General features: G+C 44.1%; 1 protein-coding gene across 5 annotated transcripts in view; it reads right to left on the bottom strand.

The window, feature by feature from the left end:
* Positions 1 to 16,109, bottom strand: part of LOC310882150 (uncharacterized protein) — a 189,713-nt gene that overhangs the window by 88,768 nt on the left and 84,836 nt on the right. For 3 of the 5 annotated variants that reach the window (XM_083800501.1, XM_083800504.1, XM_083800502.1), the window contains one exon: positions 15,256 to 15,326. In XM_083800501.1, the coding sequence (XP_083656627.1) occupies positions 15,256 to 15,326 (71 nt within the window). Of the gene's footprint in view, positions 1 to 15,255; positions 15,327 to 15,913; positions 16,056 to 16,109 lie in introns of those variants that run through there. The other 2 variants (XM_083800505.1, XM_083800503.1) reach the window with 1 other exon arrangement.

Below are 16,109 nucleotides of genomic sequence, written 5' to 3' on the forward strand. Positions count from 1 at the left end.
GTGAGAGAGCGCATGTGGTGGAGTTCAGCTGCCCAGCAAGGTAAAAGCACCACAGCAGCCCAGATTAGAGCATCCCTTTGGGATCCAAAGCCAAGAATGAACAGCATGGACATACAGATAATTAGGGGCTGGTTCAACACAAAACACAGCTCTGCTGAAATCAAGAGACAAGAGAGAAGGAGGTGTGAGGAGTAATTGCTGCCCAAGGAGAGGGGTGCAGCCTGTGCAGGGAACTTGTTGAAGCATCTTCAGCATCTTTGGGGATTGGATTTAGGAAAAGAAGTCACAAAAGCAAGACATGGGGAAATCAATTTGGCTTGAGGAAGCAGTGCAGAGCACTTTGGGATTTGAGGTAGCTTCAAAGAGAAATAAAGCCTGAGCTGCTTTTCGCAGGCAGGATCTTTGCAGGCTTTGCCTCCAGAACACTAAATTCTGGTCCAGATCTGTGAATTTCCTTCCTGACTCCACACCACCACCCCGCTGCCATGTGCTACTGTGAAAGGTCAGGTAGAAGCATTAGAACATTGTTTTCCCTCAAAATTATTAATAGCCAGATCTGAGAAACCCAAAAGGAAGGCATAGAGCTCATTCTGCCATATTAACACAAATAAGGACTTTTATTTCCTATTGACTTATGTGTACTTAGCCCTGTTATCACCAGGTGTCAATGCACAGCCCCAAGGACAAGATTTGAGTCCAGCTTTAATTAGTTTACTGTAATGAGGTAAACCACGCTTCACCTTTCCAAGGAAGTCATTATTTGCACTCTTTCTGCTTCTCAGTACTTGCACCACCTTCTTCATTTGCGAGAGGGGTGAAGCGACCACCTGGTTCCTTCAGAAATGCAGCAGAAACAGTACAGTAAATACAGAAACGAGGACAAAATGCTACTGAAAATGATGCTATGGACCAGATGTAAGCCAAGGGTCATATCCAGTGACAGGACAAGCTGCCGTTAAGAAAAGCCACCTCATTACTGTCCCGCTTTGGCAGTGATGAGGCCAGCCAGCTGCTCTCTGACCCTTCAGACACAGCCCCGTGTATCCTTGATGCGCTGAGCATCCTGAACCTGACGTAGCTATTTCCAGCACACGGGGCACGGGGCACAGCAAGCTTCTCCCCTGCCCTGAACGCAGGGACATGAAGGATCCCCAGACTGGGGCTTCTTCCCAGAACTTTCCTTTAGCTCAGAGAGCTCACAGAGTTTAAAAACAGAATAAAATAATAAAGCCAGACCTTCAAAAATATCTAGGTATCAGTTTGTCTAGGACATTTAAGGGGGAGCTAGGGATGAAGGCAGCTAAGGGGCAAGTTTTCAGTTTTTATAAAGAAGTAGGCAAATTAAACATTTATTTCTAAAAAGGGGGCCTTTCTCTTTCACCGTGGTTCTGCTGTCACACCATGCTGGTCCCTGCAGGAGCAGGGACAGAGCAGCTCCCTCCCCCAGGGAGCAAAGGCCCTGTGACTCCTTTGGTGTTGGGGTCTCTGTGTGAAATAAGAACCAGTCCTCAAAACACACTCACAGGGGCTGTTGCCTAAGTGATTCTGAAAATCCCAACTGTCAGTCTGCTCTGTAGACACCTAAATATCTTTTAGAATCTTGCTCTATGTAAAAATGGAGTAAGACCCCCTCTGGCTTGGGGGATACTAAACAATCTGTTCCTGGAGATTTGCATTTATATTTTTTTTTCGGAAAACGTATTGCTGCTGCAAAAATTTATCTCAGGTTTTAAAACCACCTCAGCTATAAAAAAGGATAATATTAAGCAAGAGAGTCATGAAATAAGAATGATCAAATACTTTCAAGCCTTATCATCAATAAAACTGTAAAGTTAGCCACACCAGTTCACTTCAGGGCATGTGCTCACATTTAATTGAATGATTGTTTTAATTTTTCATTGTTTAAAACCACTCAACCACTTATCAAAAGCCAGTGCTGCTCTTACAGATGAGCACAAAAACTCCTCACTGGGCTACACAGAAAAGTCCGTACTTTTTCATGAAATTGGGTCCCTGTGAGAGCTGCAGCAGCACAACGAGACCCGTGGCTTTCCCTGGCCGAATGCCCACCAGCAGCCACATGGGACTGAGCCCCCCCCGGGGGCAATGCTGGCTGCAGGATGTCTCAGGCAGGGTCCCCGGCCACCCTCAGTGCACCCAGGGGAAGCCAAGGAAGCCCAGGTGTGCAGAAAGCACACCTTTGTGCATCTGATGGCGCTCAAATGGCTCCATGGGGACCATCACCCACTTTTATCAGAGGAAACTGGGGTGCTGTACTCTCTCCCAAACTTCCAAGAGGCTGTTTGCCTCTCTGGCTCCGTTATTGAATCTCAGAGGTTGAACTTCACATGAAATAATGCAGATACAGGATAAGCATCCTTCTCCAAATAGGTTTAGTATATGGATAGTTTCCTCTGGGGTCTGATGGTTCCTGCAAGCCTGGACAAGAGTTACAGCAACAAGTACCGGTACTGGCACAGGAAATGTGCCCGCTGCCTTGTTAATATGAGTGATGCCACCAGGGAATGCCCAGGAGGTCTGAAGTCCATACAGAAAGAGAGCCAGCCATCCCCACCCCAGAGACCTTCCATTCTACACAGTCATGGTGAAAACAAGAGGAAAGGCTTTTCTCACCCACGCAGCGGTACCACGGCTGTTACCTCCTCCATCAGCTGGCCACATCAGCCAAGGCGATCACCACCACAGTGGTGGTGATGGCAGAGCCGCAGGGGGACAAGGTCCGTTCCCTGCCACCTCACAAGGAGCACTGGCCGTGCTGCAGGAAGGGGAAAGGGGGCTCCAGTGCTGCTCCTGCCCCCCAGCCCTCCACACAACCCCAGCAATGTCTGCAGGGATGACAACACGAGGGAAAGCTCACGAGAAGAAGCCAGAGGAGCCAAATTCCCGTGTGGCGCTGCTGGGCTCAGCAGAGCACTTCAGTGCTCTCAAGTTTCTCAGTTTCCTCAGAAACTTAAAAATCCTTTCGAACCAGGGTTTTGATGTGTATTTAATTCCCTGCTGAGTAGACCTCGAAAGGTGAGGCATTCGAGTGAACCCAGTTGCAAGATAAGAAAACTAAAGCAAAGGAAATTGCATGCAACACTTGTACACGTACACATGCACCACCAGCTGCTTTCTTTAGGAAAGAGGAGGCTGGACTCTGAGAAAAGCTGGATTTTTCCACTGGTACTAAGGGCACAAGCCAGTTAAGTGAGTTCAAGGCCCAGTCTTAATCTGTTTTTTCCAGGGCAGCTTTCCCTGCAGTGTTCATCCCCAACAGACCAAGAGCTTGCCAGACAGATCTCCAAATTAAGAGTTGTGCATACAACGGGTGCATAATTTGAAAATCAAAACTTCTGCACCTTCCTTTTTTTTTTAATCATCCCCTATTGTTTCATTATCTTCTTTGTTTAATTTACTTTTTAAATAACAGCTTGATTCTGGAATGCAAACCCCATATCAAGGCAAAAGCTAGGATGCTTGAGAAAAATAATTCAGCTTCTCCAAAGCAAATGTCTACAGTTTCACTCCCAAAGTGTTTGCTGAATATCTTGTGAATTCACAGAGAGCTTCAGATCTGCTGAAACTGCAGTTGTTGGGCTTGGGGCTTAAAAAAAAACAAAAACCAAAAACCAAACCAAACCAACCAAACAAACAAAAAACACAACTTAGTATTCACTGAAAGCAACTTCCCATTATGAGACTGGTTCTGTCGTGTGACAGATTCTAAAACCATGAGATGTTAAACAATAACTGCAGGACTGCTCAGTCTCTGGACGACGAGCTTCTCCTGGCCCCTCAGCTGATCTGCGCAAGCTAATCTTTGCTGCTGTGCAGTACAGAAACTTATCTTTTCTTTAAAATGAAACTGAGAACCTTATGTAATTGAATGACTCCAGCATCAAATATTGCGATACAATCTCAATTTGGAAGCCTTGCAATTGCAGATGTCCTAGGGCTAAAACCTATCATTTCTCTGAGTCCGGGCTGTCTGGGTAGAATTACTGCGGGCTTTCCTTGGTACAGCAGATAGTGGAGGCTCCAGGGAACCAATTCCAGGTCCCCGATTCTCCTTCCCTTCTATGTTCTGTATTACTTTTAATAGTCCACTGTTTTGCCACTGTCAAGGAAACTACCACGGATTTAGAGTGAGCAAATGGATTCTCTCGTGCCACATTCCTGTGCATGAAATTCATCTTGTGCTCAGCAAAGACATGAGCAGAAGTGCAAGGGCCACATTCTCATGCGGATGCTCACTGAAGACTTCCTCACCTCTGGGGAACATGCTGTGGGGTTTTGCTTCTAGCAAAAACTACAAGCCTGCCCTTCCTCAACACTGCATGGCACAGACATGTTGGAATCACAGGAGATGCCCACTGGAGATGACAGCAGGGGCTGAGATGCACCCAAATTACACCAGATGGATGGTAACACTGAGGCAAGATGCTAATTCCTAAAATTATCAAATCCCTAGAGCCTCATGCAATACTATTTGTCTACATTAAGTCCTTGAGTGCAATTACCAGTGCTAATGGTTGCAGGGACAGATTCCAAAAGAATGTTATTTAAAACTTTCCGAACTGGAGGGTTTGGGATAATGCTAAAGCCAGGCAGAGAATCTCTAGAAAAGAAGACAAAAATGTGATTACAACTGGGCCATGCTCACTAGGCATTTTAAATTAAATGAATGTTATACCAGGACACAGAACCTTGAGAAGGAACAACCTGGATTTTTTTGCAAATGCTGCTGGTGGTTGATATCCAGACACTGGTCATTAGATCTAGTTTTATTACAGCCATAAAAGAAGTGAGTCAACAGCTTAGTCACATCAGGCCGGATATGCTTCAAGCACAGCCCAAATGAAAGAATGAAGTTAAACACCGAGAAATACAAAGTAATTAAAAAAGATTCCTAATACCTTCTTCCCTGAAACGGCAAGAGGTGAACACACGGGGCAGTCCTCGAGTAGGACTGTGTGGTGTCCGGAGGGAGAGCAGGACATGAATTTAAGGGAATGAAACTAGACGTATCAGTATGGCAACCTGTAGGCTAGCACTGCCAGCTGCCCTGGTGGCTTTCAAAAGTGTCAGGTAGCTTTGTCCTCAAAAAGTAACGCAGAGGTAGATACAGAATCTGATTCTTGTCTCACAGCGGCCTGTTAACTCCATTTGTGCAGAGACCTCCTCAGTACAGGCGGACACTGGCGGTGTGAAGGCTGTAGGACGGGGAAGCAGGTCAGCAGGCTCAACACGTCAGGTAAGGATGGAACGACCTCTCAGATGTGATCCAGAAGAGTCTGATGGATATATTAGAGCGTGATTTATTTATTTTAAATCGAACCGGTAACTAAGCGCTGATGCCCTCAGGAAGAGAAAAGAAAGATATGGTCATCAGGCTGGGGAGACAGCAAGGAAGGAAATCTTTGCAGACGAGTCAACAGGGTTGTGTAACTGCTGGACTAGAAAGTAGTCTTTTCTAGACAGCGTGGCAGATTTATGCCACTCCGGGCTTGACTCCAGAAGGCTGGAAAGTTGGAGCGAGCTTTTTAGAATGTCATTTTATTTCAGTGGGGTATATGATTAAGGCTCAAAACTGAAGGAGTTTAATGACACTACATCCCTGAGGGAAACATCAAATATATAGACACAATCACATGTGCCCTCCTATCTGATGGCAAGAAGTAGCACTTTTTATTCCAACTGAGAATGTGAATGGGACTGGGGTTTCGGGAATAACACACTGAAGAGCACCTCTCACGGTCATGGGGTGGGAGTCGGGACTGCTGCTCTGTTCCTGAATCCCCGGGGGCCATCAAAGGTCTGGACGTTGCTGATGTTGCTGTAGGCAACTAATAAGGTCTGCGCATCTGTTTTTCTGTTGCACATTTGCCATGTGCAAATAATGCTATTAACTCCTCCTTTGGGACCAGCAGATGAAATGGATGATATATTTGTACATGAGGAGGATTAATATGAGGAAAAGTGAGTATGCCACCAGAGGGCAGTGAATAAAACAGGTTGGTTTTTTGTTTGTAAGAGACAAGTTACAATGATAAAACAACCAAACCAGCTAAATTCTACACACACACACTGACAGACATCTCATGCTGGATTCACTGCTGGTTTATAGCAGGATGGGGCTGGAATGGTGTGGTGAGACTCAGCGGAGTTACACAGATACAAAATCAGTTGAAGGAAGTGCCAAGACAGTGCCTTGTGTTGGAACAGAGCCGTGAACATGTGTGAGAAGGGGAAACAACAACTTAGGGGGAAAACCTGCATCTAAATACACAGAGCCAAAGGCCTCCAGCAGAGGGAAAGCCGCCTCAGATACCCACCCCACATTATTCCAGTCACATAGCCAGGGACCCACATGAAGCTGCCTTAATCCTCACAGATCCTCCCCCCGTGGGCCACCCCCCTGCCCTGCTGGCACAGAGGGTTACCCCAGCCCCAGCCTTGCCCTTGCCACCAGCTTCTCCTGGAAAGGGGGAGCTCACACGGCTGCAGGGGACACCCCCATCAATTCTGTTCTTCTAATTCAATGGCTATTCTGCACCTGATCTGCTTGGGGCTGCTCTTGCAGTTGGAGCAGCTTTCCGAATCACTATGGGATATCCTTCCTATGGATTCAGAGAAGGTGGGGACCGCTTCTGCAGCTCTGCTGCGTTACTCCGCTTTGTCCTCAGAGTGCAATTACCCGAAACACAGAATCATAAGGCACAATTTACAATCCCTGCAGCTTTTGGGCATCCCAGTATATTGGCTTACAGATAGAATTTGAAGTAGGATACAGCAGATAGGCAGAGCACTCTAATTACAGATTTACATTAAGAGGAAAGTTTAAAAGCTAATAGGACATTATTAGAATAATGATCCCTAGCTGTTCTTCCAGCTGAACATCTGCCATTACTAATTAAAAACAAGTTAAAGTCAACCTGTTTAAAGAGAAATCAATATTTACGGAAACTAGATATGACTCTAGTGTTAGATGTGGTGCCGACCTACAAGAACCTCCCTACCTGCCATACCACATCTTTCAAAAAGTGCATTGGTTATAAACTGGTGCCGGTGCAAAAAGCGCCTTTGTAAAGCAGTCAGAAATCTGACTTATGTACGGCTTGTCTGTCTGCTTCATTAGTCAGCTGCCCAGTTTTAAAAGATTACCACATAAAATGGTACGATACCCACTTTCTGAGTTTAGGGTGTCATTTTTTCCAAAAGCAGGTTAGAAATTACATTTCAAGTGGCAGATGAAAATCATCTTCTTGCAGCCTCTGTCTTTCCTGTCTGCATCCCTGATTGCTATTGAACAGGGAGGCATTTTGTGGAAGTGCACTGAATCTGCATCAATCTAACTACATGGGAATGTAAGAGTAAATCCTAGAAGTGAAGGCATATGGTTACAGAGAGAAAACAATTAGGCAAAAAAATTACAATAGCAAATAGCTTTGAAATCCATTAGCTACCTCAAACTGAAAAACAAATGCTTTTTTCATCCGTCATTGTACAGCCATCACAAGGCAGAACAAACCCCTGAAAAGGAGGAAACGCTCGGCTGTCTGATCTGAAGTATCTTTTAAAATCAACCATGAGTATTGTGCAAGAGAAGTAACGTTCAGAAATATGCATGTTCATTCAAAGACTAAACAGTAAGTATCCAACCCATGGCTGTAGGTGCAGCACTCCAATGCTTGCGTGATTCCCCAGGAACTTGACAGAGCTACCAAGGGAGACACCTGCATTATCTGACCCAGGAGCACCAGTCAGTACAACCAGGGGAAAAGGGATGAAGTCCTGCTGCTTGCTTTGCTTTCCCCTCTCACATAAACCCAAGTCCACTGAAAAAAAATAAATTCAAGGCTGACTTTGGAATTTAATTCTGCCATTGGTCTGAACAAAGCCCTTGCACATCAACCTTCAGGAGCGGGCACATGACTATTTGCTATTTCACTGGAAATGTTGACCATTGATGACTTCCACAGACTCCAGGTAAAGATCAGTGGCCCCTTTGGAAGATAACATTCCATTTGTCAAGTATCTGGAAGAAAAGCTCTGCAGTCTAGTAAGTGCTCTAGTGTTCCCAGGCCAAGAGCAGTGGGAGAGAGAAGAGTCAATGGCAGAAGAGTCTCTGCTTTTATAGCAGTGCCCAAGTTGGACTTCAGGGGCCAATAGAAAACAATGTGTGACCTTGCATTTGTGATTTCCATGGACTGTATTATTAGAGACTTCAGTCTGGTGTATGTTTTTGCAGTGTGGGAGCAATAAAGAGCAAAGGCAAGAAATAAAGAGCCTCCGGGTGCTGACATAAAATTAAATCCTGACTTCTCTTTCAAGTTCAAGGTAGGAAAATCACTGCCATATGTCTTTGTCAAAAGTGTGCCCAAGCACTAATATCATCAAGGACAGCCACTTTTGCCATGTAATCTTACCACACTCCATATATCATCCAGAGCCACTGTGGACTAAGATGTAAAGCAAAGTGCTAAACCCTCTTCTAAACATGCTGGCAAGCAGGATTTGGCCCCATGTAAGTAACTCTGGATTATCGCTGCCTGATCCACAGGGAGACCAAATCTCCCTTCAGGGCAATATCTGATTAGAGAAGAAACAGTTGTCGGCCTCTAGGAAACTGCAAATCATTTTTTGTTCAAACCTACAGGGATTTTTCCAAGGCCTGCTGAGCCAATTTAAACAGGGAAAAAAAATCTGAGAACCCTGCAATAACATTCTCTGCAGTTTTCTAAAAGCCAGATCCCACTCATCCTACTCAGTGAAGCAATTTTACTGAAGCTAATGAAACTGGTCCCCACGTAGCAGATAGGCTTACTGCAGCTCTGCCACCATGCCCAGAGAGTCGCTTGATTGTCCCTGGTGAGTTGAACTGCAACACTTACTTTGCAGTTACATCACTCTCCCTGGAATACTGACAAGTTCAATTTTCTGTTTTCTGTTTTTTTTTTTTTGTTTTTTTTTTTACTCAGCGATATGTTCCAACATCTTTTCCTCCTGCTCTAGACTGAGGTAAGTGAGTTGCAGAATAAACATAAGGATATCAAAGCACTGCACCTGCCTGTAAAATGACATGAATTTAATCAAAACCATTTCTAGGTTCAGGGCTCAGACACACTACTGGTCTTGTTGCTCTTCCCCTAGGCAACTGCTCGTTGTGCCTCTAGTGTAGGCTTGTACATGCGTTTGATATCACCAGCAAGCGACCAACCGGAGATGTAGGGAGACTGCATTATTTGATTTCTGATTATGTAGAGCTTCCTTCTTTTTCCGTTCTCACTGGCTTTGTGGATTACAGGAAATCTTTGGCTAAACTGAGCCTGATTCTGCTTTTATGCCTCAAGGTAAATCAAAAGAAACTGAGGCACAGCCAGTGGAACTACATGAAGGTAAGACTGGATACAAAGCTCATTAGGGTTTTTCATAGCACTAATTTTTTGATAAGCACTAACTCTATCTAGAACAAATAAATAAATAAATATGAAAAGCCCAAAGCAGGAAAATGCATGTCCACTGACAGACAAATTACTCCTGCTGAAAATTTTAAATAAGAACCTTTACATCAAGGAAATAAAGCCACGTAGACAGGGGTTTTTATGGCACTTAGAGCATCCACCTGCAGAAAGGTATTTTTGCAGTGTTTGCTAAGTGTGATACCTCAAAATACCCGCTATACCTAGAAAGTGAGGAAAAAAAAAAAAAAGGATTTTGCTTCTGATACCTTTTGTAATGGTTACATCTAATTCAAAGTGCATCAGACAAGAAAAGAGTTCAAGGCAGCCAGACCCTTTAATCCAGTTAATTACTAGGGGGTATAGCATATGAAAGCCTTATGTAAAATGAGAAAGTAATCTTATTCTGCTCAGGCTGGCTGCTCAGTTGGTAGACGGGCAGAAGTTAACGAGGGGCCCTGCAATCTATTTAATTGACCAAAAGATCAGAGTATGCATCAGCCTTTTGTCCACAGAGCTCACTCCTTTGTGCCTCCCGGTCCTCCCCATGGAAAATGAAGGCATCTCTGCACGACGTTCCCTCAGCTCTGCCAGGCGCTCAGAAAGAAACCCCATGCGAGCCGGTGGAAGAGCTGCCTTCGCCGTCCAAGCTCCCACAGCTGCACGGCTCGCCTCTGTGCATGCCTGTGACAAGCACGCGAATGGCAGCCGCAACTTCTGACAAGACGGGCTCTGTAGGCTCCTCGTTAGCAGCCAGTGATGACGGCTCCGTATAGAAAACATTCCCTGCTCTCATGAAGAGGAGCATTGATTTGGCTGGCACTCATTACCCTCCAGTAAAGCAGAGGCATCAACAAGTAGATATGGGGAAGGATTATGTTTTCTTAAAGCGAAGAAGAGCCCCAAGTCTAAATAAAAATCGTACTGTTATCTTGAGATATAGAGGGTGAATTTAACTGGACGAACTACACGTGTCATTTGCATGCGAAACCCTAAACTACAAAATAAAGTACGTAACTTTGTGATCTGACCCTCAGATAAGGTTTAATGGGGTTTAGCAAGATGAATATGAATGTCTAGTTATGCTGCTAGTAACCAGTGTTCAATTTGAAATGTCTTTTGCATTCTAGTACAGACAAGGTAATTCACAGCATTTTCTTTTTTCAGGAAAGTAAAAAGGAGGCTTAGAAAAATCAGCTGCTAACCCAGATATACCCTGTGTCAATCGCAAATCCTGAAGTATAGTCCTAATATTTCTTCAAAAGACATACATCGATTTTGCAATAATTAGTACAAGTAACAGGTATAATTAATTTAAAACAAGATAATCTGATCTACATTCACCCTTTTACCCTTTTTCTTAGTATTCACAGGCTGAAATTCACTTCCGCTAAGTAGCAGAATAAGTTTCATTTCTATTTGTCACCAGTGCACTGCTAGGTTTGTGTGCATGCTACCTTTTCTACAGTTAAGCCATGCAGCATTTCAAGACCAAATGAAAAGATAAATATTTGAGTATTTAATTGGGATTTTTAAAAGTTGAATGATAGTAAAAATGCAAAGAATCTCTGTGACGTGAATGCCATGTGTTTTCTTTTCACCTTGAGAAGAGGACAAATTAGCTTCCATCTTTAGAAGTATTTGTCAAGTAGTTATATTTCGATCCTGATTTATTTATGTCTGAATCCAGCAAAGCACTTAAGTGTATGCTTATGCTAAACATATGAATTAGCCCCTTAACTTTGTAGTTAAGCATCATACAAGTACATCAGACAAGCATGGATTCTAGGTCTACAGAGCAATAGTATCTACCACCATTGATTCTCCTTACTTCCTTATCTTGCAGAAAGAGTCTAATTTATATTGTGACTAGGGGATTAATTTTATCTGAAACCCCTCCGATACGCTGACTGTTGCAAAAATAGCACAAATTTGTCGTAACCACTGCAAGCTGGACGGGTCATACTGAGTTTATCTCAACGCGCATTTCTGCCCCATATTTTCAGGGTGACCTGAAAAGAATACAAAGGAAAATCAGGTGTATCACCTACCAATTAAACCCAAACAAAACATGGTTACCCTCTGTTGTTTTGTAATGCTTCTTTAAAACAACAGATGCTAGGTTAAATCTCCTGTTCAGGCATTTATCACAGCTACTTTCTGTTCCCTTGGAAAATATACTCATAATAGTGCTCAAATGAATTACAATAAGATTTTTCAGTTGAAACCTAAAAGGGAGTTCAGGGAATAAACATTTAATTTTAGGGGGGAAAAAGCATTTAGCAGCTTTAAACATGTTTTCAGATGGCTCAGATTGGCAGGGCTCCATTGCAGCCACTGTTTGAGACCTTCAGGTCTCCAAGGAGCTACAAAGCCAAAGGATAAGCAGGTGTCTACAGTGGTACGAAACCGGCTGTGAAGGAAGTGGTATGAGGGTGCCGGCTGTGAACTAACAGAACAAGCTGAAGGAGCCATGACATACTCATGAGCTGGTCCCACAGCCTTCCCCTAGCAGTGGCCAACAGCGCAACAAAAACTTCTCACCTTAAAAATGAACAAATCTTCACTGCCCTCCTGTAAAACTGTCTATTCAGAGGCACTGATGAGGCCCCTGTAAAGAACTTTGATAATGACGTTTCCTTCTAATGGTTCTTATGAGAATGCTAGAAGGCCTTCCTCCCTTTGCAAGCCTGGAGAAACCTGCAGGACATTACTGAGAAAGACAGTCGGTTAACCCCAAAATAAAATTTGATTCAATTGACTCAATTGTTCTGCAGGTTAACAGTAAGAAAAGATGAGAATATTGAAGAAAGGGGTTTAATTGCAGCAAAATTATATACAAGCATCTAATGAAATGAAATATAATCTAAGACTCGCCAGTCTTACAGGTATCATTTGTTCTGCAGTAGCTCTGAGATGAATCCCTCCAGCACTGCTACACAGCTAAGAAAACCTTGATCAGGCCATAAACCAGTTTTCTTGCCAATGTCCCTTGCCTCTTGCAACTGCTAACCCCTTTTTTGGCCAATCTCTCTTCCTTTGTGAGACACCTCAACCTTTCCACTGCCTCTCCTAATCCCTCACACACAGATCATATATTAGTCTTCCATTTTCACCTTTGCTATCTTCCAAGCAAAACTCATACCGCTGTCCTCTAACAATATGACATTTAGTTCTTTCAGATGACTTGAGTCAACTCCTCGTTCCTCCTGAAGTCACCACTGCCTTGCTCCACAGCTTGAGAGGAAGGTGGTATATGTGACTAGCATGTCACTCGAGCTTTCTTCACTGCTTGTGAGTTTATAGGGAGACTCAGTTCCTCTGAAAAATATAAAGCTAAACCAGTTCAAGTGGCTCTAGAATTTTAAAAGCAAAGTATAAGCTCCTCTTATACAGTGTGTCATGCAAGAAATAAACTGCTCTTTGGAAAAGAATAAACATCACTCATTGAGCACATGACTGTTTATGAGATGAGAGTCAAAACTCCAGAGCCCTTCTCCTATCACTGTTATCCAAGAAGTAGACCACTGCCCTTCTCACTGCAGGCCTGATGATACACGTAAATGTCATCCCTTCGGAAAGTGGCTATAAAACAGTGAGGACATTAAAAATAAACATCTTTAAGTAGAAGCAAGCATTGTGGTTACTTCTGAATTGGCTTTATTGATGTTTCTTTACGTCTGAGGTTCTGTTACTGCAGAAGTCAGAGAGTAGAATAATCAAAATCATTTCATTTAGGCCAAAAATTTGTCTGAAGTTGTTTGAAGGACAAAAAAACAAACAAACAAAAAAAAATCAAATCATCTTTTACCCTCTGAACACAACAGCAATCTTCACAATCATTTACTTTGGGGCTTTCACTGACATATTCCAAATTATTTCATTAATTTGACCTCAGTGAAGCAAACGCAAATCAGACCTGGAAACCCGGTCCATTCTGCATTAGAAGCTCCTGGCTCACCACGAAATGTATCTGTTTCTGTGCAGATTTGCATGCAGGAAGGCAGAGAAGCTCTTCAATGAGCTTTAAACAAGTTAACTGAGCTACCAGAAGAAAAATCCTTTTCTCTTGCCTCTCCATTTGCAGGGCAGGGCAGAGGAAGGGTTAGTGAAAATGAACACATCTTCCAGTTTTTCCCTTTATACAAAGGAAACACATCAGATGCAACAGAGTCCCATGCAACTTGGAGACTGTAGTGAGAGTTCAAAGCAGAGAGATGGGAAAAGATTAATTTTCTTATGACCAAAAGTTCCCGGCATACAAGCAGCTACCTGAACCGTGCCCCGGAGACAACTCTAACTCTGAGGAAACTAATGCTACTATTATAGAAACCTCTCCAGGGAAGTCCTATTGCTCAGGATGTTTAAAACTAGGCCAGACAGAACAGTGGCAGAAGCACAATAGAAAATGGATGATGGCGACGCTTCCTTAGCCTCTAGCTTCTGCGGGATTTCACTTGTGTTAATCAGGAAGCTGAGGCCCACGGAGCTGCAAACCAAGTGTGTGAGGCATTCCAACCATCACTACCACAGTGCCAAGCCACTACTCCACTGCCATACCCTTCTTTTATACGTTTCTTTGCTGATAAACTTCACTTTGATTCAAAACAGTGAGTCATGCTTTCAGTCCTGCTGATGCATTTACGCTGCCTAAGAAAAGGTTCCAGGAATCACCACTTCACTTTCAGTAGGCAGTAAAAGATCTTTCCTCATCAGCTCTATTGCAGGAGCACAAGAAGAAACTATACTTTTTCAAATAACAAGAAGAAAACCTTTAGGTTAGAAATCTGGAAAAAACAGGAAGAGATGAATTCACAGGGCTTTGTATCTTATTATCACACCCACCACACACATTGTTTTATGCAACTCTGTGGGTTATTTGAATGAACTGGTTCAAAAGATTTCTTTTTAAAGGGGACACATTCACTTATAGGCCATACAAGCAGACTCTAACCATCTTTAAGGCTACATTCACAGAGACATCTACTGAAAAAGAAGAGGAAAAATGTATTCGTTTTCCAACATGTTTAACCTGAGATGCTTGACAACAGTTTAAGCACGGTTCAAAAAGTCCTCTTCTATTAAATATTTTAAGCATTTGAATAATCGCACGAAGTCTCCCAGCAAAGTAACTTACTCAAGTGTTCGCAGGATCAGAGCCTTGCTTGCCCCCTCTTTGTGTTTCCAAACAGAAGCTAAACCACCTTTCAAACAAGATCATGGAAACCCAAAGACATTCATGCTTTTGCTTAGTAACTCGATGATCTGTTATAGTTTTTGTCCTAATGGTGCTTTCTCATCTGTAACGCTCTTTTTATGCTGTATTATTATGCACAGAGCACATCTTTGCTTAGTTTTGCAAATCACACATTATGTTCTTATGCCTATCCCAACAGAACTGTTTCTTTGACAAACTCCACATACGTTACATACATACATACTCGCAGCCATAGAAATCAGTGGGATTCTTCCCACACACAGTGCCAGGCTGTGGACTTAAACCCCACGCACATTTGGTGATACAAACTTGTTTTCTGCCCAATGAAAGTGCACTGCAATTAAGCACCTATTTTATCATTAGACAACAACCTCCTGAACCTGTCAATACGCTGTCAGCCATCCAGCCCGCTAATCGGTAGCACAAAGTACTGTACTCCACCAGCTTAACACAACAATCTTACCTCCAAATCCTTTATTAATTACATGTACTTTATGTGCTGAAACACACAAATGCTATGGAATTGGTGGAGAACATTTTCAAAATCCCAGTTTCCCTTTTGCTTTGCCACACCTGAATTGCACGCGTTTCCTTAGGTCATGGGGGGAGCGCGGTGTCTTGCACTGCTGGCAGTCCAGGCGGTGCTGTGGGGAGGAGAGCGACAGTGTAATTAACCCCAGGTTTGTATTTCAATTTTACAGATGAAACCCCTCATGTAAGGGCTTACTACTTTCTTCCTGGCTGGTTTCGAAGCACAATACAGGGCTGACAGGCAGGTATGCCACCAATAAAACCTGTCAGAGCTTTTTCTTTTGCCCTGGTGATTGCACACTGACTTGGCAAAAAAATCCTTTTTCACAGAATCACAGAAACAGAGTCACAGATTGGCCGAGGTTGGAAGGGACCTCTGAAGATCACCCAGTCCAACCCACTGCCAAGCAGGATCACTCAGAGCACGTTGTGCAGAATGGCATCGAGGCAGGTTTCGAATATCTCCAGAGAAGGAGACTGCACAACCTCTCCGGGCAGCCTGTCCCAGCACTCTGTCACCCTCGCAGTACAGAAGTGCCCCCTCATATTGAGCCGGAACCTCCTGTGCTTCAGTTTGTGCCCGCTGCCTCTCCTCCTCTCACTGGGAAAACTAAAGAGAGACCGGCTGCATCCTCTCGACACCCTCCCCTATGTTTGCTGCCTTTCACTGAGGGAAGAGCTCGCTGGGTCTCCAACCCACCCGTGGCGCCAGGGGCCCTTCTCCTCTCCTCATCCCGCCTCGCCTCAGCAGCCGCGGTCCCGCCTCTGAGGGCGGCCGGGCCCCGTCCGGCGGGTGGCAGCGGCGGGGCCGGGGGGCGAGGCCGGGCCGCCTGAGGCAGGGGCTGGGGCTGGGGCTGGCCTCGCCCCCTGCCCGCCCCTCGGCCCTGCGCCGCCCG

This window comes from Anser anser, assembly GCF_964211835.1.
Source record: "Anser anser genome assembly, chromosome: 15".
Taxonomy (NCBI): domain Eukaryota; kingdom Metazoa; phylum Chordata; class Aves; order Anseriformes; family Anatidae; genus Anser; species Anser anser.